This window comes from Postia placenta, assembly GCF_002117355.1.
Source record: "Postia placenta MAD-698-R-SB12 unplaced genomic scaffold POSPLAscaffold_6, whole genome shotgun sequence".
Classification (NCBI taxonomy): domain Eukaryota; kingdom Fungi; phylum Basidiomycota; class Agaricomycetes; order Polyporales; family Adustoporiaceae; genus Rhodonia; species Rhodonia placenta.
The window spans coordinates 1,935,613-1,956,818 of record NW_020169837.1 but is presented as its reverse complement, the minus strand read 5'-3'; the positions used below and the strand labels follow the sequence as shown (position 1 = coordinate 1,956,818).

General features: G+C 53.3%; 6 protein-coding genes and 1 non-coding gene across 7 annotated transcripts; 2 read left to right on the top strand and 5 right to left on the bottom strand.

Annotated features, from left to right (window-relative positions):
* Positions 1 to 802: 802 nt before the first annotated feature.
* On the top strand, positions 803 to 3,144 carry POSPLADRAFT_1056401 (hypothetical protein; the record flags this gene model as incomplete). The annotated part of the gene is made up of 14 exons (XM_024480767.1): positions 803 to 932; positions 990 to 1,087; positions 1,146 to 1,237; positions 1,288 to 1,331; positions 1,387 to 1,484; positions 1,539 to 1,745; positions 1,833 to 2,007; positions 2,062 to 2,128; positions 2,182 to 2,379; positions 2,439 to 2,468; positions 2,535 to 2,768; positions 2,825 to 2,857; positions 2,911 to 2,939; positions 2,993 to 3,144. The coding sequence occupies 14 exons, from the start codon at positions 803 to 805 to the stop codon at positions 3,142 to 3,144; spliced, it is 1,587 nt and encodes a 528-aa protein (XP_024339848.1).
* Positions 3,145 to 4,059: 915 nt separating this feature from the next.
* On the bottom strand, positions 4,060 to 7,134 carry POSPLADRAFT_1065998 (hypothetical protein; the record flags this gene model as incomplete). The annotated part of the gene is made up of 12 exons (XM_024482030.1): positions 4,060 to 4,227; positions 4,287 to 4,309; positions 4,368 to 4,514; positions 4,579 to 4,798; positions 4,847 to 5,146; positions 5,200 to 5,343; positions 5,396 to 5,494; positions 5,547 to 6,302; positions 6,354 to 6,442; positions 6,643 to 6,805; positions 6,863 to 7,050; positions 7,083 to 7,134. 12 exons carry the CDS (start codon positions 7,132 to 7,134, stop codon positions 4,147 to 4,149), a joined length of 2,262 nt encoding a protein of 753 aa, XP_024339847.1. The 3' UTR covers positions 4,060 to 4,146.
* An 854-nt stretch (positions 7,135 to 7,988) lies between these two features.
* On the bottom strand, positions 7,989 to 9,190 carry POSPLADRAFT_1141671 (hypothetical protein; the record flags this gene model as incomplete). The annotated part of the gene is made up of 8 exons (XM_024485327.1): positions 7,989 to 8,145; positions 8,206 to 8,255; positions 8,314 to 8,442; positions 8,503 to 8,569; positions 8,635 to 8,758; positions 8,816 to 8,896; positions 8,970 to 9,061; positions 9,111 to 9,190. The coding sequence occupies 8 exons, from the start codon at positions 9,188 to 9,190 to the stop codon at positions 7,989 to 7,991; spliced, it is 780 nt and encodes a 259-aa protein (XP_024339846.1).
* Positions 9,191 to 9,638: 448 nt separating this feature from the next.
* Positions 9,639 to 9,733, top strand: POSPLADRAFT_t75. Its single transcript has one exon. It is a non-coding gene; the product is annotated as a tRNA-Ser (tRNA).
* A 3,958-nt stretch (positions 9,734 to 13,691) lies between these two features.
* POSPLADRAFT_1141951 (glycoside hydrolase family 16 protein) lies at positions 13,692 to 15,049 on the bottom strand (the record flags this gene model as incomplete). The annotated part of the gene is made up of 4 exons (XM_024485364.1): positions 13,692 to 13,804; positions 13,867 to 14,276; positions 14,337 to 14,750; positions 14,811 to 15,049. The coding sequence occupies 4 exons, from the start codon at positions 15,047 to 15,049 to the stop codon at positions 13,692 to 13,694; spliced, it is 1,176 nt and encodes a 391-aa protein (XP_024339845.1).
* A 1,294-nt stretch (positions 15,050 to 16,343) lies between these two features.
* POSPLADRAFT_1033639 (hypothetical protein) lies at positions 16,344 to 17,444 on the bottom strand (the record flags this gene model as incomplete). Its single annotated transcript, XM_024476951.1, has 5 exons — positions 16,344 to 16,528; positions 16,582 to 16,836; positions 16,892 to 17,106; positions 17,151 to 17,213; positions 17,284 to 17,444. 5 exons carry the CDS (start codon positions 17,442 to 17,444, stop codon positions 16,344 to 16,346), a joined length of 879 nt encoding a protein of 292 aa, XP_024339844.1.
* A 1,821-nt stretch (positions 17,445 to 19,265) lies between these two features.
* Positions 19,266 to 19,756, bottom strand: POSPLADRAFT_1065996 (hypothetical protein). Its single transcript, XM_024482029.1, has 2 exons — positions 19,410 to 19,756; positions 19,266 to 19,359 (listed from the first exon to the last, which is right to left on the bottom strand). Exon 1 carries the CDS (start codon positions 19,740 to 19,742, stop codon positions 19,440 to 19,442), a length of 303 nt encoding a protein of 100 aa, XP_024339843.1. The 5' UTR covers positions 19,743 to 19,756; the 3' UTR covers positions 19,266 to 19,359; positions 19,410 to 19,439.
* Positions 19,757 to 21,206: the final 1,450 nt, after the last annotated feature.

Below are 21,206 nucleotides of genomic sequence, written 5' to 3'. Positions count from 1 at the left end.
CGGATTCCGCATTGATTTCCAAGCTTCGGCCAGTGGCCGAAGTGTACGCGACACTGTCCCCGATCACACAATGGCGCCTCGGAGGGATCTGTGAATGTCCCTCGAAAGCTTGATCGTTCGAGCAAATCTCAATTGGACTTTGCGCCTCAGTCGATGACCGAGCCTGGTGTGCGGCATAATCCGATAATCAATCAGGTTGTCCATTAGTTTTGGGAGCTGAACAATTCCGTCTCCCGCAGATGAGCCTGTGAGGACATTCAAGCTTCACCACATAATACATTCTAGGAATAAAATTGTATGAAGTCCAATCCTTGACTGTACACCCTTGATCGCAGACAGAGGCGCAAGATTTAGTACGGAATGTCAGCTAAGACCTACTCGAAGTCAACCTCAGAATCTCTACCTACCCTAATGGCGTTCGCTGACGGTGACACGCGCCCCAAGTTCGAGAGGAAGCAGGATAGCAGGCCCGATGAGAATTGCGCTTCAATATTTGTGGTGCTTGTAGCATACGCTGACAACTTTCAAAGTTGTCGGCTCACTCCTCTCCGATGACATTGTAGGTCTGACTGGTGCGCCACCGCAGCCACAGGGTCTCGACGACAGATTAAACCACATGCAGCGGAGGTATCATAGCGGGCGGCCTATGTTCACAACGGTGTGAATATTTGTGCTTCTCTGCTCCTCTATTTGCCGTGATCGGGATTTACAACTGTTGTATATATTGTGTTCCTTGTTTGCGATGTTTCGACCAGTTTATCCTTGTGCGCAGTGTCGTACCCACATCCCGACAGACAAGCCGATGTTTTACATACTTGGCTTCGTGTTGATATATCTGATCCTGCGGATCTCGCGGCACATTCTTGTACGAGTGGTTTTCAAGTCACCCCTGGATAATGTTCCTGGCCCGCCCGCACTCTCATTTGCCAACGGTATTTATTCACGATTTGACATCACGTCGCTCATTGTCTTCCGCTAATGTGCTGCAGGTAACATTCCACAGCTATACGACCGCAATGGCTGGGACTTCATCAAAGACCTAAATGAAAAATATGACGGCGTCGTCAAGATCCATGGATCATACGGTGTATGCCAGGGTATCCTCATGATACCATACCATCGAAAAGCTAACCAGGATCCTTCAGAGCAAGCAGCTGTTTGTGTTTGACCCAGTAGCCTTGTCTAGTGTCGTTATCAAGGACCAATACATTTATGAACGCAGTGATGAGACGATGATGTAGGTGGTTGACACTGGAAAAGATTACATTATGCTGACGTTTGAGACAGGAGTACTCATCTCCTGGTGGGTGACGGCCTCATCACCTCACAAGGTATGACCCGGCTTTGAACACTTAGGAAGTCACTCGCGTTCACACTCATTCAAAGGGGAGCGCCACCGCAAACAGCGCAAGCTCATGAATCCTGTCTTCTCCGTCGGTCACATGCGAGAGATGATGCCGATATTCTACAGGATTACACACGATGTGAGTTACTCAGCCTTCATGCGATACTGCAACCGCCTCATGCGTTATTGATAGCTTCCGGACGCCATCGCATCCCGTGTAGACAGTGGAGCGCAAGACATCGATATTCTTGACTGGATGGCTCGTACAGCGCTCGAACTTGTCGGACAAGCCGGCCTTGGATACTCTTTTGATCCACTCATTCGAGACAAGGCCGATGCGTACGCAGAGGCCCTCAAGGCACTGATGTATGTTCAATCGTTCCTCTCCGTCGAATATGCGGTATGCGTATTAATTGAACACCCCATAGACCCACGGCGTTCACGTTGAGAATGTACCGACCCCTCCTGCCGTTTGTTATGAAGATAGGCACATATCCTCGAACTGATCCCGAGTACGCGTCTGCAACGCATGAGGGAGATTAGCGATGCAATGGATGCCCATTCGAAGCGTATCTTTGAGCAGAAGAAGCAGGCATTGGCCCAAGGCGATGAGGCTGTGCTCAATCAAGTGGGTGAAGGCAAAGATATTCTCAGTAGACTGAGTGAGTTCGCATCACCCTGGCAGGGGGGCCACAACTTACAGATTGCCCCGATAGTGCAAGCGAACATGGCTGCGTCCGAAGAAGATCGCCTCTCAGAGAATGAGCTGTTGGGTCAAATGTCGTGCGTAGCCATCCGCCAGGGCAATAAATGTATCGTGCTGAAGAGTCGCATAGGACTTTCATCTTCGCCGCCATGGATACTACCTCCGGCGCTCTCGCTCATACACTGCAGCTACTTTCAGAACGCCCCGACGTGCAGGACAAGTTGCGAGCAGAGATTCTGGAGGCTCAGGGCGGCGAGCAGGAGATCCCATATGACACATTGGTCGACCTGCCGTATCTCGACGCCGTCTGCCGCGAAACGCTTCGACTGTGAGTGATCTCACGATCTAGTGTTGCTGCATCTGCATTCCCGCTGATTCTTGCATTAGTCATGCTCCTGTCACTATTGTCAACAGAAAGTAAGTAACGCAGAGGACGATTGCGACAAGCTCGGTGCTGGGACCGATCGTGTAATTGTTTCTTAGAACTCGGGAAGACGTTGTGATGCCACTCTCCCAGCCTATCCGCGGCACGGATGGTACTTATATGAGCGAGATTCCTGTGCCTAAAGGAACGGAAGTGATCGTCGGTATCCTTGCGTCCAACAGAAACCCAGTGTTGTGGGGTCCTGATGCAGCTGTGTGGAAGCCCGAGCGCTGGCTTGCCCCTCTGCCAGATACTGTCAATGCAGCGCGCGTTCCAGGAGTGTATTCGCACTTGTAGGTGATCATGCGTCTGCAATATAACAGACTTGCTGAAATGATCCCCCTCCAAGGATGACCTTCCTAGGTGGTGGCAGTGCCTGCATGTAAGTTTTCCAAGATTTTTGCGCTTTTTGCGGTTCGCTCACCAGGATTACAGCGGATTCAAGTTCTCTCAGACGGAGATGAGTGCGTACTTCAGTCTTCTGGAATTCCCCACTGTCTGACAATTTGATTCTCAGAGGTTGTCTTGGCCGTGCTGCTTTCGTCGTTCACGTTTTCGCTATCCACCAAGGACATTGTCTGGAACTCGGCAGAAATCCAGTATCCGACAATAGGTGCGAGTAGCAAACCCGAAATGCCCATGAAGATCGATCGGATCAAGAGCATGTAATGTCTCATCTGCGATCATGCTTGGTATGCGCTTCGCCGGTGCCCCTTACAATCATGGTATATATTGGACAATCTGTGCATCGTCTTCGGAATTAAAAACGTTTGCGCACCTCTGACCTGTTATGAGCGAAGTATGCGGAATTTCCAGCATCGCCGGCATGTCTGAAGGAAGGGAAAGAATGCAGTGCGTTTGCTCTAACATTTCCGATCCACATCATTGTCCCCTCAAGTCGGTACCGCTATTTCAGTGAGGAGTCTCAGAGCCGAGCTTTAATCTTTGTTGCTCGCATAAGCACGATTGAGTATCACAAAAGACTAGCAAATTTGCCTCACGAATTAGCAAATATGGAAATCGGTATTGGTGGATTTGCCCGGTGAAGCATTTCTCGACCAGCATAGCAAGAAAATTGTTAAAGATGACAAGTTGACTGTATTCGAGACGCACACCGTAAGTTGCTACTCACTTGGGGATAACTAGATCTCCCACGCCCTCCAAGCCTCCCAGGCCTCTTTATATCAAACCTCAATCTCTCAGACCGAGGCGTCGTGTTTGTACAGCGGTAGCGTGCGGTGTCTTGACGTTGTCATTTGAAACTCGGCTATCGCACTATCCGCGATGGTTCGATTTGGACAGTCAAGTTGAAAGCAACTGCTTCTTTACGCATCTCACTTGCTAAGGAGATTGCTGGGTCAAATATAATGTGTCGCGAGTAAAGTAGAGGGTGCAAGGCGTGCCAGTATATGACAGCGCAACTGAAAAGCCGCTGACCCTACATCAATTGCGGTCGCTAATTGCGCCGCAATTCGAGCGCGAGACAGGCGTTATATGTCGAACTAACGTGGCACCTAGACTCACCCACAACAAGCGCTATCAACGCGTTAGCCTCGTGCAACAACACTTAGAAATCAGTTCATCTACAGATCAGAGCGTGATGTCATAACATAGGAAATGCTGAGTGATAAACCGAAAGCGCGTCTAAATTAGTACCCATTAAGTTTCAATTTACTTTTTTGACTGTGGCAACGTCTTCTTGTACGCGTCCTCGAGCTCCTTCTGGATATTCGGGAGCACCGGCTGGTGGCACTGTAGGGATGCGGTCAGTCGGTATAGGTACGCATGCCGCGAGGGGATTGTCGACAGACCTTGTACTCCATACTGAACTCGCCTGTAAATGCCGCAGATCGTCAGCAGAATACGGAAGGGTTCAGACTTCTATCACGCACCCTTGCCCTGGGTGACGCCACGCAGGTGACTCGAGTAGCCGAACATATCGTTCAGCGCGACCTCAGCGATGGCCGTGAACTCATCTTCGCGAACCTCACTGTCCGTGATCGTGCCCCGTCGCTGGTTCAACCCTCCAATAACAGCACCTGGAAGTAAGGGGGACACATGCTGCGTAAGTCATCACTTAATTCTAACGATCACAGCACTCACTCTGGAACTCTGACGGTGCGACGACCTCGACCTTCATGATGGGCTCGAGGATGACCGGCTTCGTCTTCGCGTAGATCTCGCGGAATGCGCCAATCACCGCAAGCCTGAACGCCAGTTCGGACGAGTCGACTGAATGCGCAAGACCATCCTGCAGCACGAGCCGTGACCCAGAGACCGGGTTACCCGACAAGCTACCTTTCTCCAACGCCTCATAGAAACCCTGCAGGAAGCGTTAGCTGCGCGTCGCCGGCTTCGCGTATGAACCCACCTTTTCGCACGCAGGGATATAGCTCGACGGGATGTTGCCACCCATGACGAAGTTCTCGAACGCAACGTCCTTGCCTGTCTTCGGGTCGGGTTCCATCGGCTCGACATACCCAATGACACGCGCGTATTGACCTGCACCGCCCGTCTGCTTCTTGTGCGTATAGTGGAAGTCGGCACGCTGGGTGATCGTTTCGCGGAACGCGACGCGCGGCTTGCCCGTCGTGCACTCCACGTTGTACTCGCGCTTCATCCGCTCGACGTAAATTTCTAGATGCAGCTCTCCCATACCGGAAATGATAGTCTACGGCGGCCATGTCGACAGCGAATCGTAGTGAGTCATGAAGAGCGACGTACCTCCTTGCTCTCCTTGTCGATGTGCACGCGGAAAGTCGGGTCTTCCTTCTGGAATCGATTCAGGGCACGAGAGAAGTTAGGCGTCTCTTGACCGACGGGCTTCAAAGCGAGGGAGATCACAGGCTCCGGGACAAACATCGAGGTCTTGCGGGGAATGATATTAGCCAATAGTCTGCACACCGTTGTTGTCACTGACCATCGAGTAGCTCGTCGAACCATCAGTGAACGTGTCGCCGGACGCACAGTCAACACCAAAGATAGCACAAATTTCACCAGGGCCGATCTCTTCAATGTCCTGTACAACGCCACGCATCAGACCAGGTTCTCCATCGCGGCGGGCTACGCACCTCCATCTCATTGCTGTGCATCCGCACCAAGCGGGGGACCTTGACTTTCTTGCCCGTGCGCCCGTGGTAGATAAATTGACCCTTGCGCATGGTACCCTGGTAAACTCGCATGTACGTCAATTGTCCAAATCGGCCCTCCTCCAGCTTGAACGCGAGTGCGACCAGTGGGGCACCTGAGGCTGGTACGAGGGGTACCATTGGCGCGTCCGTAGGCAGGGATGTGTCGTGAGCGACGACGTCAGCCTCGGATGGCATCGGCAGGTATGCGCACACGCCGTCCAACAGCGGCTGTACCGACATGTTCTTCACTGCGGAGCCCATGAAGACCGGCGAGAACCTCAGCCCAACCGTCGCTCGCCGAATCGCCTCAGCAAGCTGCTGCGTGTTCGGCTCCTCGTCCATGATCAGCATCTCGCCTATCTCGTCGTCGACGTCCGCAAGCTGCTCGAGGAGCTCGCGACGCTTCGCCTTTGCCAGTTCCAGAACCGTTGCGGGAATTTCGTCCGACTCGACGAGATTGTTGCCTTTCTCGCCTTCGTTGTAGACGGCCTTCCACCGAACGAGGTCTACGACACCCTTGAGTTCGTCTTCGACACCGATCGGGACCTGTACGGCAGCAGCCGGTATATGCAGCTTTGTCCGAATTTGCTCAATGACCCGCCATGGGTTCGCACCGGGTCTATCCATTTTGTTGATAAACGATATCCGAGGAACATTATACCGTCGCATTTGCCGATCAACCGTGGTTGTTTGGCTCTGCAGACAAATAATTCAGAATGGTTCGCGTTAAGACCGCAATCGCCGCACCTGGACGCCGGAAACCGCACACAAGACCAGGATGGCACCGTCCAAGACACGCAGAGCCCGTTCGACTTCAATGGTGAAGTCAACGTGACCTAAGTAATCGTTAGTTCACATAATTCCTTTACTGAGGCATAAGATGTGCAGCAAGCTTGTACGGTCCAGATGTGTACCGAGCACCCTCTGCTATAGGTGCTACCCGCTAGACATGTATTATTCACGCAGAAGGCCAGGAGTTCAGGCCTGAAGTGGGTGCACACCTGCGCAAAGCTCCGCACAAGAATATAGCGCCCACCTGGTGTGTCAATGATGTTAATAGCATATTCTTCCCGCTCGCCAGTAGCAGGCATAGTTGCTACCCAGTCACAGAATGTTGCCGCACTCTGGATAGTGATACCCTTCTCCCTCTCAAGGTCCATGCTGTCCATCTTTGCCCCAACATTATCCCTGCCTCGGACCTGCATACAAGGTACGTGTCATGACAACTGTTAGTAGCAAGAATGTGCAGGACCCACCTCGTGAATCTCACGAATTCGCCCGGTGTAATAAAGTATACGCTCCGTCAGAGTCGTCTTCCCCGAGTCTATGTGAGCGGACACGCCAATATTCCGCTGAAACCTGAGTCTTCGCAAGTCTTGGTCCGAGAGAGGGTAGGCCTCTACCGCAGGCAGCTCCTCCGCTGGCCTCTCTGCGACTGCAGCGGCTGTTGCAGCATTCCGTCTGGCTGTACATGACCATGATCGTCCAGCAAGACTAGCAAGACGCAGTCTGCACGTCGGCAAGACATGGCGAAGCACCCCCATGTTCACCACCTAGTGCACTGCAGGTTGGCCAAGACTGCAGTTGTTGCCCAAGACAAGGTATTGTTTGCTTACCAGCAAATGGCTAAAGAGCAAGCGGGCAAATGCAGCTCACCTGGCAGGGATTTCTCGGAGCGCCCGCACGTGATATAGACCTAACCTCAGAGAATATAACCAAATATAACCAAATTTCAATTCGACTTGTGACCAGGCCTGATGATATTTACAAGGGTAAGATTATGTGTACATGACGATATCCTGCAAACTTCCTTTGCAAGTTGCCGCATCCATCATCCTGGTATGTATACTATGGGTGGTATAGAGTTGCTCAAGGCATAGACTTGCTCAAACCGCCTTATACAACCTTCCACATTCAGAATTGAAATCCCAGAAAAGATTATGAGAGCGTATATAGTCCCTACGGATGCCCTCATGGCACTGAAATGATAAAGTCATGAATGTGGAAAAAGCAGCAAACTCGACAAGGCATTTTGACAACAGTGTAAATGATATCGACCCAGATCTCACCTGAATGCGATGAGAATTTCATCCCAAAAGCTTTCAGTCTCCATTCTCTATTGATATAAATGTCCCTCGACGAGCCCGATACTTTAAAGCCACTATTCTCTCCCTCAAGTGCTCCTTATCCTCGCAGTCTGAACTGGCACACAACACATTGCGGTCTAACTGAGACAGCGGATATCCGGGTGAAGAATGAGTACATCGCCTTCACGATGGCAGTGGAACGTTCTAACTGCATCTTCCTACGGTTACAATCACTTACTTGCTCTATATAGGATCAAACAGAATATTTGAAGAAGGATGAACTCGCAGCCTCCGCTCACTCCACATCGACAGGGTTCCAGCTGATCGCACCGCGCGAGCCCAGGTCGAGCGCGTCAAGCTTAGCCATGTCCTCTGCAGCGAGCTCGAAGTCATACAAGTCAGCGTTCGACACGACACGTGCCGGCTGTGAGGACTTTGGTAGCGGGCTGTAGCTACATATCAAGCCCAGTAAGCCACAATGATTATCGCTCTGACTAAGAATATCTGCGTACCCGCGCTGTAGCGACCACCGCACAAGCACCTGTGCTACGTCCTTCTCGTACTGCACGACGAGTCTATGTGGGCACCTTGTCGGGAGCATACGATGCAGAAACACGCACCTTTGCAGCGACCTCCTGCAACGCGGGGTTATCGAAGCGCCCGCGCACGAGTGGACAGTACGCTTGCACGACGATGTTGTTCTTCTCGCAGTACTCGGTTATGGGACGTTGCTGGCAGAACGGTTGCAGCTGTACCCATTCAGCACATCGAAGAGCGCAGAAAGGATAGGAGACAAATGGCGGACACACCTCGATCTGGTTCACGGAGGGCGTCTCGAGCCCGGCCTCGCGGATCTCTTCGAGGTGGTGCACGCTGCTGCAGGTGCGAAGGAGCATGAAAACGATAGAAAATGGACTACATGACAAGAGCACCAAACGCACTAATTTGAGACACCGATGGTGCGCAGCTTGCCATCTTCTTTGGCTTTAACAAGCGCCTTCCAAGTCTCGAGGCGGCGTGCCTTGCCGGAGTGCGGGCTGTGGATGAGGAATAAATCGAGATAGTCTATGAATGGTAGTTCGTCACCAGATATTCCCATATACGGGATTAATGGTCACAAACCGAAGCCGAAGCGCTGAAGCGACTCGTCGATTGCACTCAGCGTGCTATTGTAGCCGTAGTCGCTGTGTATGATCTTAGAAGCTAAGGTACGTCATGTCAGGCACACGAATGTTCATCTGTGCTATTCAGATCTGCAACGGTGACAGCTACGCACTGACGAAGATATCCCCGCGAGGTACGCCGCTCTGGCGCACAGCTTCGCCGACCTGCGCCTCATTGCGGTAGACACGCGCAGAATCTATGTGCCTGGAAACGCCAATGAATGGATATGACAAACGAACCGACTTCAAGGTACCTGTAGCCGTGTCTGAGTGCAGCGAGACACGCAGGTATACAATCATCGTTCTGAAACACCCCCAGTCCGAGAAGGGGCATCTCATACCCTGCCCGTTGATATCAATTGAGTATTTACCTGCGCGCAGAACCTGGATAACATACCGCTTGATAGTTGGATAGACGATGTAATGCACAACTTAACCATGTCGGAACAGATCGCTGAACTAGCAGAAATGCAGTTCAAGTCGGATGGTCGCAACCACAGTCAACGTGAGACGAGACGGTGGACTCCGGACTATCTAGCAGCATGTCTTGCATTGTGATGTATGTTGCCATCAGTACTTCCGAGTCTGTCAGTTGTATAGCGCTTAGCGAGGCCACATGATGAGTGTAATCGCACACCAGCCGCACAATATTACTAAGGGCAAATCCCTGAGAATGTGGGACCTACGCCTCGCCCGCCACAGAACATGAGATTGTGTAAGGGTCAACTGCAGTGCACTTCCTATGCATCGATGGATCATATGCGCTCAAATGAGCGCTTAAAGGCACTATAGCCAAGTGGTTACGGCGACAGATTCGAATTACGGCTGAGTTATCTGTTCCTCTTGTAGGGCGCAGGTTCGAGTCCTGCTGGTGTCGCTTTTTGCTCGTCGTCAGTCTTCTCAAACAACGCGATTTTTAACTAACGAAGCTCGCAGAATCAGAAAAACCCCAGCTAATTTTATACCAACGCTGTCTCAGTGCCTTTTGATCCGGTATCAACACTTGCTGTTAGTGCAGGGGATACAACGCCAGGCTGGCAAGAGGCCGAACCTCAAGAGGAAATCCGACCCGCTGTAAGCCTGTAATCCGAAATTTTGGTGGCCACAACTCACAATGTGGACAGCCTGCTCGTCTACGATCCAACGCGTCACTTACCGTGAGGTCGGGTTTTTTGAGCGGCGCTCTAAATCTGAGTGCGAGGAAGCGGCGGAGGCCGAACCGTTTGATCGCACCCGTCGTGTGGTGCTTAAGGTGCGCCTGCTACTTTCGCCTTGTCGCTGCACTATTATCTATACAATGGCAATGATTGCTTTGGAGAATGCACGCAGAGTTGTACAGTTTCAAATGATGGGAGCGTAGCGTAGAGAGGTTTCGACGAGTCTTCGCAGCCTTAGAGGAGAACTGCTAACGAGGTCCAATCGTGTAGTAATACAGCCGGCCGGTCGACAGATGGCGCAATATGAGACATCTATTTTTAAAAATACTTGACCATAAATACATGATTGGAAGGAGGTAGCAGGGGATTTCTATATCATCGAAACGAAGGTCTCTTGCCCAGAATAACATCAAGCGCCTGAGCGCGAGGCGTCTGAGGCCGGCGCAGATGCGCGTTGCTTGTGTATGTGTGTACACCCGCGTGATATGCCGGGTGGCGGGAACACGGCAATCGACCATCGATACCGACCTTACCGTAAGACAGCTCTTTGGATAGCAGACGTCAGATAAGGATATCCGTAGCCCGCGCAGGTTGAAGGAATTATCTACTCTGCTCACAGGAGACTACAGCCTGCACAATATCCAGCGCCCGCGCACCATGGGGGCACGATAACGTCCTCTTCCGTGAGTTCTACATCTTTGTCTTCTCAGATGTACGAAAAAATTGCACTCACGCCCTGTCCGGCTCTGAGACAGGATATCCTCCCTGTTTTTCTTGATCGTGGAAACATACATTTAGCAACGAATCCAAGGAGCCAAACAAGATATAGGCCCTGTCTGGAGGGCCCTTCGATAAAGTCTGTACCATGATATTGCTACATTAACACAATGTACGGTTAGACGGAGCGCTGGTGGTATTCTCTAATCCTGCCGGAAGGCGATGTTTATACACAAACTTGAGCTATGTGTCTGCAGGATCTCACGAGGATGGACGAGGTACTGGACGTGCATACCTTTTGTTCCGTAGAGACTTCACCCTCGAATATGGCAAACTGTGATCGGGATTCGGGCACTACTGGAGGTACGTATGCGTCTCTTGCTTCCCGTCTGAGCTGTGAGGCTAATTTCAAGTACGTAGCCGCGGCCCTTGCCTCATAGAGAAATCCAGAAGTACAGATACCGTCTGATGCACGTTCAAGACCGCAGTTTCTCCTTCGCTGTGACCATGCAGAAGGCCGGGGTCTTCAAGATGGACATGCGTTCTCGGCACTGTTGCTACTCGTGACTTCGCAAAGTAGGCAACCAGTTGGCCACGCCGTATGACGCAAGGTGAATACGATGGGTGTTACCCTTACCTAGCGAGTAACCGGATGCATTAATTCGGCTGCAGACGACCCTGAGGGTTGCTTCTCGCGTTCTGGATACTCGTACCGGTATGGTTCCCGTACCTTTCAGCAGGTGGTCCAATGATATTTCTATCCAACGTCCCGGTCCAGGCTCCATCTCAAGGACCGGCGGTATCTGACACGTATAGAATATGCATTGTACCAGACATCGTCAACCCGCTGAACTTGAACACCCTCGTAGGGCATGAGACAGGGCAAATGCCTCTAGTGCGGACTTCGCTAAAATTAGGACGTGATCTTCCGGTGAGTTTGTTCGACGGGCCCCACCAGAGCTTATGTGTACCCTTCGCGCACGGTGATGCGACACGAAAATCCAATAGAGGACACAACATGTCATTCTGAAATAGACCTTGCTGTGTCCAAGTCACCGATGATGCCCTGAAGCAAGTACTGTTCATCTTGATTTTCCTCACAAGCCCACTCCACTGTGTTCTTCTCTCACTGCTGTCCACGCTTCTCGGTATTCTTTGATAAACAACTTCCTGACGGCTGCAGTTGCAGGTGGTAGGACCTGTTGGGATACTGCTTGTCGCATTCCTTAGGAACAGCCGGTGTGCGTAGTGAATGTGTGCCTTGCACGGCGCTCCGCATGTCGACCCGCTCAAAGTGCACTGCACGCTTCTGGTTATCGTGATAGCCATTGCATCCGTGCCGGGACGTCGGCCTTCCCAAGCACAAAAAGGTGCTCGACAAGTCCCCGGATGCCGTTGGTACCTGCCATGGCTGTGCATCTGCTTACGTGCTGAGCGACCGAACCCTCCTGAAGAGCGCGTGGACGATCTTTTGAACAATCTGATCAGGTCGAATTCGGCCGGAGGATCGGTGCCTCAGGCACAAGTCGCGAAGGATGAGCACTTCGCACAGAGCCCGCAAGTAAAGGGATAAGAAACATGGCGAGAGTGGCCGAGGCTCATAGTCCTGGGATACTACATTGTGTGTGAGATTCCTTCTCATACTTGTCTTGACGAGACTGTGGTGCCAATGCATCCCGTTGACGATGCTGCTGACCTTGCCTGTTCTCAGGTCGATAAGTCATTTCCATTTTTCTGTGCACGACTGTCTATCAGAAGACCACTTCGAACCGGCGCATCTAGAATGGCTGGCACATCGCAGGGCAGTTGTGGCGTGTTCTCACCCATGATATTGCTGCTAGGCTATAGCCGTCGCGTGAACCACTGTGGCGCTTCTTTAAGAGAAACGGCCATTTCAAGCTATCTCGGGAAGGACAGCTTGACCCAGCGTGGAAACACCGTATCTACTGAGTTCGCAAATTGATACCAAGCCTGTTTATCTTGATGACCCCGTCCGCGCAGTGGGTAAAAGTCAATAGGAACATGATGGAACATATGGCTGAACGTGGGCAAGATGTAACTTCATAGCCATGATGAATGTAACTTTGGTAGCTGGCTGACACATAGCCACACCTTCGGCAGTATGCAAACACCTGCCGCCACTCAACTGTGTTTTGATTTTTCGCAATGTGTTGGGTGGGACTCTGGAGGCTGAAGGGCGCATATCTATCCACGATCAGAGCGCGCATTGTGGGCGGTCCTGTGCCGCAAACTGCAGGCCATGGGCGCCGACTTGGGCAAAGATGAACTCTGATGAAGTCGGAGGCGCGCCGCACCAGCCACACTAAGCGCGATGAAAGTGCGCCGCTTTGACCCCTGTCACCATCGCCACCATTGGTCCACCATTACCCTTGTCAGGGCGCATAGTTCTATGATTTCCATAACTATCTCCGTCAACAAACTTCCCTGTGGACGAGATGTAATTGCTTCCAAAATATGGAATCGCGACGCTTGGGCTGATAACACTTTTCTGATACCAACCCATACTACTCCGTGGCCTACCATGTCTGTATCGTCTTATTGACTCAGACTTGCTCTAGGATCAGTCGGACATTTCCCGATAATTATCACATCGCGCTCCCATATCTATTTGCGCGCCGGTCAACAGATACACGTCCACCCAAACGCCCCTTGTACGCATATAATAATCAAGCGTATAGATATGTGATTCTGCGGCCGCCACGCAGACCCACTAATCAGTGTAGCTACAGTGATCTATGAGAGGTATAAGTACACGAGTTGGCCGGTGCACAGCGTCTATAGATGAAAAGCACCACAAACACAACGACACTGGAGTAATTATTGCAAGGTCGACATATGTTCCACGAAATCCCCAGAATGGTAGACAAAAAACAGGGAAATAGAGAATACCCACCCACGACAGTCCAAATCATGTGTACTAGAATGCAGCCCGTGGCGCGTCTAGCATGACTGCCACATCTTCACCGAGTCGATGATCATCGCACGTTGATCGATGTCCTCCGGCCATGTCGCGTACCACGTATTCTGCGCCCTCGCGAAGTCGAGCATCGCCTCTGTTGGTTATACCACATGTCAGCGCGCGCACAACGCATCAGATAGAATATAGATTACGCACCGGTCGACGCGTCCAGCCACGGCTTGTTCCCGACACCGTCCGGGAACCACCCGTTCGTGCCGCCGACCGCAACGTCCATGATAAGATAGAAGTCTTGGTCAAACGGCGCAACATTGCGCGTGCCGTTCACCCACGGGTCCGGCGTCACGATGTACTGCGTCCCGTTAAGGATCGTCTCAGGGAAGTCGCCGCGGGTGAAGAATGGCTCGTTGAACGAGACCTGCAGCATCCGGTCAAGCCGCGTGTCGACGTACATCCGGATGAATGTGGGCGTCCACTCGACCGCGTACGTGTGGAACCCGTCTGCGTACGTCGAGCGTCGATCAGACCACCACCCGTATGTCTTTGCAACACCATTCAAGAAGCTGAGCGGACCCCAGTTGAGCGATGCCCGCACGACATTCTGGCCCCTGTAAAGATCGAACTGAAGTGAGCTATAGTGACAAGGTGCTTGAAATTAGAACACGAACTGCGCAGCGTAATTGATGCTGTTGCCGCGCGATTCTACGATATCGATCTCCCCCGATGCGGGCCAGGGCCCATACGTTTCCTTCACCGGAAGCATCCACAAAGCGGGCCACAGCCAGTCGCCGACAGGCATCTTCGCGACAATCTCGACCTTGCCGTACTTGATGCTGTGGCTGTTGCGTGTAGAGATGCGCGCACTCATTGCCGGGTTGATGACAGTGCCTGCAGTCGAATTAGACACCGCCCCACACGATGTGGAATTGGTGCTCGTGCAGCCAGAAATGTTGTAGGTGTAGCCATTTAGGACGTTATCATACCCGATGACATCGGATGTCAGTGTGGGCACGATGTACAGCTTCCCATCTTTGACGAATGAATTGTTGCTCGAGTCGGTCGTCATTTCAAATTCGCCGTTGCTGAGGTACATCGGGATCAGATCGAATGCACAAGCACAATTTTTAACAGGAATGACATACCCGAAGCCGCCCATGTCGACCTCGCGCGTCCAGGTGTTCTCGAGGTCGAAGGTGGCAAAGTCGTCCTCCATGATGAGACAAAGGTTACCGACGCGCGGCACGTCCTTCCACGAAAAGTAGCACCGCACCGCACCACCCGCAACGCCGAGGAACGCGACTGCCCACGTGAGCCACCACGATATGCGCGCATAGATGTCCTTCTCTTTGATCCATGGCTTCTCGATCTCCTGCGTCAGCATGGTCGAGCGCGCGCGCTTCGCCGTGACACGCCCCGTGAATTCGCGCGAGTCGTACACTGTCGTGCGTCGTGACATCGCGGGCGGGGACATGAATGAGCTGCGGATCGGCGAGTCGAAGTGTGGCCGACTTGCGCGCGGGCCCTCCGAGATTTGCATGCTGCCATCGTCCTGGCTATTGGCCACGGCGGAGCGACGCAAGGCAGATGGGAGGGAGACGCCACTGGACTGAACGCGCGAAAGTGCGCCCTCTGAGCTGCCGCTACTGCCAAGACGAGGACGGTGGATGCTGGCGGTTCCGGGCACGGACTGCTCGGCACTGAAGCTGATGACGCTGGCGGGCGGCGAGAACGGGTTCGTGATGTCTTCTTCCCGGGGTGTGCCCGGGACAGACACATCAGGTGTGCGGAAGGGGTCGCGGCGGACCTCGCTAGGGCTCTCGCCGGCCTGCCTGTCAATGAAGAACACCGGCTTTGGCGGCTGCAGCGGCTCCCGCTGAGTGCCCGCTGTAGGTGACGGCGGCACACGGCTGGAGCTGTGTGTTGAGGATGATGAGGACGCAGACATGGCAGAGGACAGGACGCAGGGGGCAGCGGACGGCGGGATGAAGGAGGGTGGGCGGGCCTTCCTGGGCTGGAGGCTAAGGATTCTTTACAGACCGCCCACCCAGGTATTAGTATCAGCCCGCGGCGGGAGGGAGGCATTTGCATGCCAGAACGTTGGTTCGCGCTATCGCCTCGGACCAGGTTGCCTGACATGACAAGAGAACGGTGCTGTGCAGATTTCTGTCAGGAACCCTGCCGCTGGCGCCGACCAACACGCATCGCCTTGATGGATCTGGTCTGGCACGTCACTTCAGGGTCTCGGACTTGCAAATTGCCCTTCACAAGAGGCCAGACTGCACATTCGTTCGCACTGTTCCTAGGGCCCTATCGGAAGCACAACAGCAGCGGCCGGGCGGGGCAATTCTACTGCGATTCTGCGTTGTTGGTGTTATGGACGAGGCACCGATGGATGATCCGTTGAATACCCGCGCTCAATGTGCCTGTTCAGCGGTAATATTGTCGATATGCCCAAGTTGCCGGATTCGACGCTCTGGGCTGTCTTTTCGGAACGACTTCCTCGAGGGGCAGTTGTTGAACGCCTGTGTGGTTCGCTGAATCGCTGATTCAAAGAGCCTCAGTTCGTCGGGGTCCCGCCGTCGTCACGACCGCGGCTCCAGCACCTTATTTACCTAATCTTGGGGGGGGGGCGCTATTTCGTCTCGATAGAATCCAGTGAGAAATGATTGGCGAAGTCAAGGCGAGACACCACGCAACAACACGATAGAAGACGGCACAGGGGCGGCAGCAGAGGCGTGAAGGCGTGCTTTGCGTAAGGTTGAAACACCAGAATAACACATGGAATTCTTCGCACTCGCCGCCAAGAACCGCAAAATAGCGGCACTGCTGAAGAGCGCTCTCTGGCCCAAGGGTGGCTGGGCTGCATCAGGAAGGTCTCCTTCCTAACCGGGCATGTCACGCCCGAACGCGGACCCCGGAAGCCTCTCCAAGTCAGACACCTATACCGCAGTCGGCCATTCTCTTCAGGGCTCCCCCTGTCATCCGGAGGAGGTGAGGGACCCTCAGCATTGGTGAAACCGGATGATGGCGCCCTTTGACTGGCCCGCCTGCAGAGCCCGGAAGGTTGGGGAGATTTCGGAGAGTGGACTGGGCTCCAGACATTACACCAACTTGGGATGATGGCACCGTCCGGAAGGGTTTCGGTGATCCTAACATCATTTGAAGGCACTGTCCGTATCGTATGGTATCCGCAGCGTGTCTAGAACGTGTCCGAATGACGGACTTTGTCCGCTTGGCTGGCTAGTGTCTTGCCCACAGAAAGCGAGCAAGAGGCTCGGCCATAGCTCGGACTGGACAGCATTGGACGAACATTGTTCGGCTCTGCCAGCGTTGGCAGCTGCTGACATGGACACGGTGTCAGCAGCAACGCCCACCTCGCCTCCACCTGTCGCCCTGAGGTCTGCTGTACCCGTCGATTCGGTCAAATTCTCCCGCGGCCTGCGAATCGTGCGCCGAGCCGATTACTGTCACTCAATATATACCTGCGGGACAAGCCTGGGGCCGATGAGATAGACTTGTATGGCTCTAGCTTGAGCCTGCTGACCCTGCGCGCATCGGAATTGAGATTGTGAAGAGAAGAGGATGTTCTCCTGCGGGAGAAGAACATACACGTACAAAGTCGCGGGCTTGTCATCGATGACCTCCTCCAAGAGACCCAGCGCCGCACCCGCATGGCCCATGGAGTACGACTTTTGATTGTCGTAAACCCGCCGCACGCTCCGAAACATTCCGCTCGCCGTCCACCGGGTGCTCAGCATTGTGACATCAATGAGCATGACTTGAGGCGTACGCGCGTGAAAGGATCTGAATTTTTTGAGAAGATGAAAAGCGGGAAGAGGGCTAGGCCGTTCAAGAACGACGAATGCTGTGATCCTCACTCAGTCACGCATCACAGACCCCCTTGATTTGGCCGCTGAGTTTAAATGTTATTGTCACAGCTCATTAGTCAGATTTTTGCGTTTTCTCATTGGCCAGATGAGGCCTGTAGCGCCCGACGGAACCTATTGTTGCTGTCACAGTCACAAAGTGGGGCGGGATTATCCACGATCGCCCACATGTGCTTGCGGATCTGATGGGGATTACTATTTCAAGTCCATCACTCCCTCGATGAGCGCTTTGTTGGCTTTTGGCAATCGTGGAGCGTCCGCCTCAGCGACACGGTGGCTGGGGCACATGTCGACATTAAAAGTCCACGAACATGAGGGCTCCCGCACAAACCGCCTTCGGAGTACAGGAGGGACAATTCTTACTAAATCGCGCAACTTGTGTTCAGGCACATTGACTGTTGACATAGGCACAGGCACCTTCCGCAGGACATCGTACCGGCGCCTGCTCTGTCCGGCTGTCCCTAACGCCCAATACTCAATGCAATCTTCCCCGACATAATCAATCACACAGAACTCAAAGAGCGGAGACGCTCTTCTCTGACGCGATAAAGTCGATGTAAAGCAGCAGCACTGGCAGCGAGCTCGCGACAGCAGGCCGGACGTCGGGGCCCGGCGGATTGGCCAGACAGTCAGAATCGCCGCATTCACAGCGGCAGGCATATCATGATCAGAAGATGTGCGGGTGGGATCAGCAATAATACGATAGCGGACTCCGCGGGGATGCGGGGGACACAAGAGGATCGGCAAGGCAAAAACACCCAGGGGCAGACAGAGCAGGTAGTAGACCGCACGCCATATGCGGCAATGATTTGCAAGCAATTCATCCCGAGCGGCAGCGAGCATCTGCCGAACGCTGTATTAGGGCGGGTCTCCAGCGGTGGCGTAGTGCAGGCGGAACTGCACGCGCAGACTAGGCCCACGCCGGTGCGAGATAGATGGTACGAGGCTCCCGGAGGCATAGGGTCATGGCTGTGCGCATCGTGGGCACTGGAGCCTAGCAGAAAGACAGAAGACAGAAGACAGAAGACGGAATGCATTCCAGCTTGGAGTCGAAGTTCATAATCCCGCTCCGCCTGGGGCTCGGGGACATAACGCGTGCAGTGCCCGTGAAAGGTCCGCGATGTTGGCTCAGCAGTTGCGAGCGTATTGCGTCCGTGTACACCCATGGGGCGATGCAATGTCCATGGCGGGAAAGAAGCAGGGAGAGGTCTGAAGTGGGAAGCCCCACGTGCGAAGGGGAAGCTTGGGGCCGCAAACAGGCAGGAACGTGATGCGGCGCGTTCGCGGTGACAAGGTTGGGCTAAGAAGGCCCGGGGCTCGCCTACGATCGCAACCTGGGATTCGCGCGTCGGTGCGCATGCAGACAGACACCGAGCACGTCCGCATGTTACTCGACATCGCCCACGCTGTAGAGACAGTGATGCATTATGGAGTGAGCCTTTTCGACGGCGGTGCTTGTCAGTGGTTTGAAATGCCCGAAGAAGTGGTGCGCTCGGCAGTATGTAATGCCGCGGTTTGAATTTGCATTCGCGGTTGCATCTGTGAAGTGGATTCTGTCATGATCGACGGGAGTGAATTCGTTGTGGTAAGTAAACGCTGACGAAGAGGATCTGTATCTGCACGATGCACGACCTCGAGAGTTTATATGGCGAGCATTGAATGGAGTGACACAGTCCAGTCTATTATGCAAGTACGACATCCTCGGGCGGGGACATTTGACATCTTGTATTCTGGCGCAAATTCAAATATTTTGACAATGGTTTGGTAATGGGAGACCATAGCGAGATACCCGATAGCCGGGTATCTCGGAACGCGTTATGAGAAAACCTAGTAGGTAAGTTGACAACGACGTACCACTCACTTTTCCATCAACCCTTGACGACGTCATTTCTCATCCTTGCGGGCATCGTGGGTGCCAGACAGCGCTCCATATTGCGTATCGCAATGGGTTCGACGGTATGGAAGACGCGGACCCTGCAACACGCGCATCCACGCGCGTGGGCGGGAGCGGCGGAGATGTACATTCTGGCGGGGAAGGAACGGATATGTTGTCCTCGTTGCGGTTAAAACTCTCCTGTGTGCGACCATGACCGAATGGCAGGCAAACGACTGCATCAGCATTCGCCAAGGGCTGCCGCTGCTGCCGGTTTCACTATGACAGATAACGACGGCGGTCATCGTTAGCATGCCGCGCCGTGGCGCCAGTATTTCATGAGAACAAATGTGGATGTGTACGTACAGCGCTGTTGGTGGCTCGGCGCCGCAGATGGGATAGGGTTACGCGGCGGCTCCGAGCGCGAGCAGCGTGCTCGCGTCGGCGCGTAGGACCGGATTAATATAGCCTCGAGCTCACCATTGGTCGTGCGCACACCGGTCATGGGCGGCTACCCAATGTCAATCAGATTCCAGAAGCGGGCGCATACTTGCTTGTTCGGACGATTCGAGGCTCGCACTAGCGCCTCGGACGAATGTCGCCCGGCGACGCACGGAGCAATCGATATGGTTTGAGTGTAGGCAGCGTGCAGATGAGCTCTCGACCCTTGCTGACAAGAGTGTTTCTTCTACCTCCGCCGGTGTGGTAGGCGTGCTAAACCAGAACGGGCTTGACCGAGTCAGAAGAGATAAGCCAGCAGCGTCCGTGGTCTTGCTTGCCGTACAATACTTCTCATCTGGAGTTAGATGCGCGGTTCAGGTTATAGGACGTCGTTTGGAATTAGCACCGCGATGGCCTGCCGACTCGTCGTGGCCCGGGTCGAGGCACGACGCTGGACTGGGCAGGGCAATCACCACGTGAAAGCAATTATGGGCTACCTTATTTGGAAGGACATAGATCAGCTCGGCTCGATTCGCTCAAGCTTACGCAGCCAGCTATCCCCGTCGACGGGGTGACTTTGCTCAGCTTTGCTCCCGAACCACCGAGGATCAAGCGTTTTCTGTCATTCAGACCTACGAGGTACACCCCGAAGACGCCGCCGTGCCTGTGGACGCAAACCGGAAGCATTTTGCGTTCGAGCCAAGAACGTCTTGTCTATGCCTGCCACGGATCAAGCATTTTAGTCTGCCTCTCTGTGGACTAGATTCCGGCGTTTTCCTCATACAGATACAGTACTTGAAGGGCTCGGGCAGTGAGTTCTCGGGTCCCCGTGGCACTCCGTTATGCAAATGTGACATCTTGTGACACCCAGTGCCAACAATTTAAGCTAATTATGGCAGGGCACCTGCCTAGTTTGGCACAGCCCTCTGACAGCACGGTCCGCGCAGTGTACTGTTAACCTTCTCCAGCTCTCTATGAAAGACGATTTGATTTATGGCATTGATTGCAATGTCTCTCATGCACTCCAGCTCAATCAAATAGCGGCATATGGTGTTGTCACCGCAAGCGAGGCACTTCAACCCTCATTTAATACTCTATCACCCACTCCCTGTGCTGCTCTACAACGTCAAATGCTTTCAATACCCCACTCTTCTCAGATATCCAGTGGGATCTCTGGATGGTTATGTGAATTATAATTTCCTCGATAAGTTACCGTCAACCCGATAGTCTAGCCTGAGAGCATATTACTTCCTTCAGACCTCGGCAGGTTCGGATATCCGTATCCGATTATCAGCAGGCGAGACGTCGACCCGGAAAGGACATCATCATATTCGCCA

What these genes read in the sequence shown, in the direction of transcription:
- POSPLADRAFT_1065996 (XM_024482029.1), bottom strand. Translation starts at nt 19,742, where the DNA reads ATGCTAACGATGACCGCCGTCGTTATCTGTCATAGTGAAACCGGCAGC.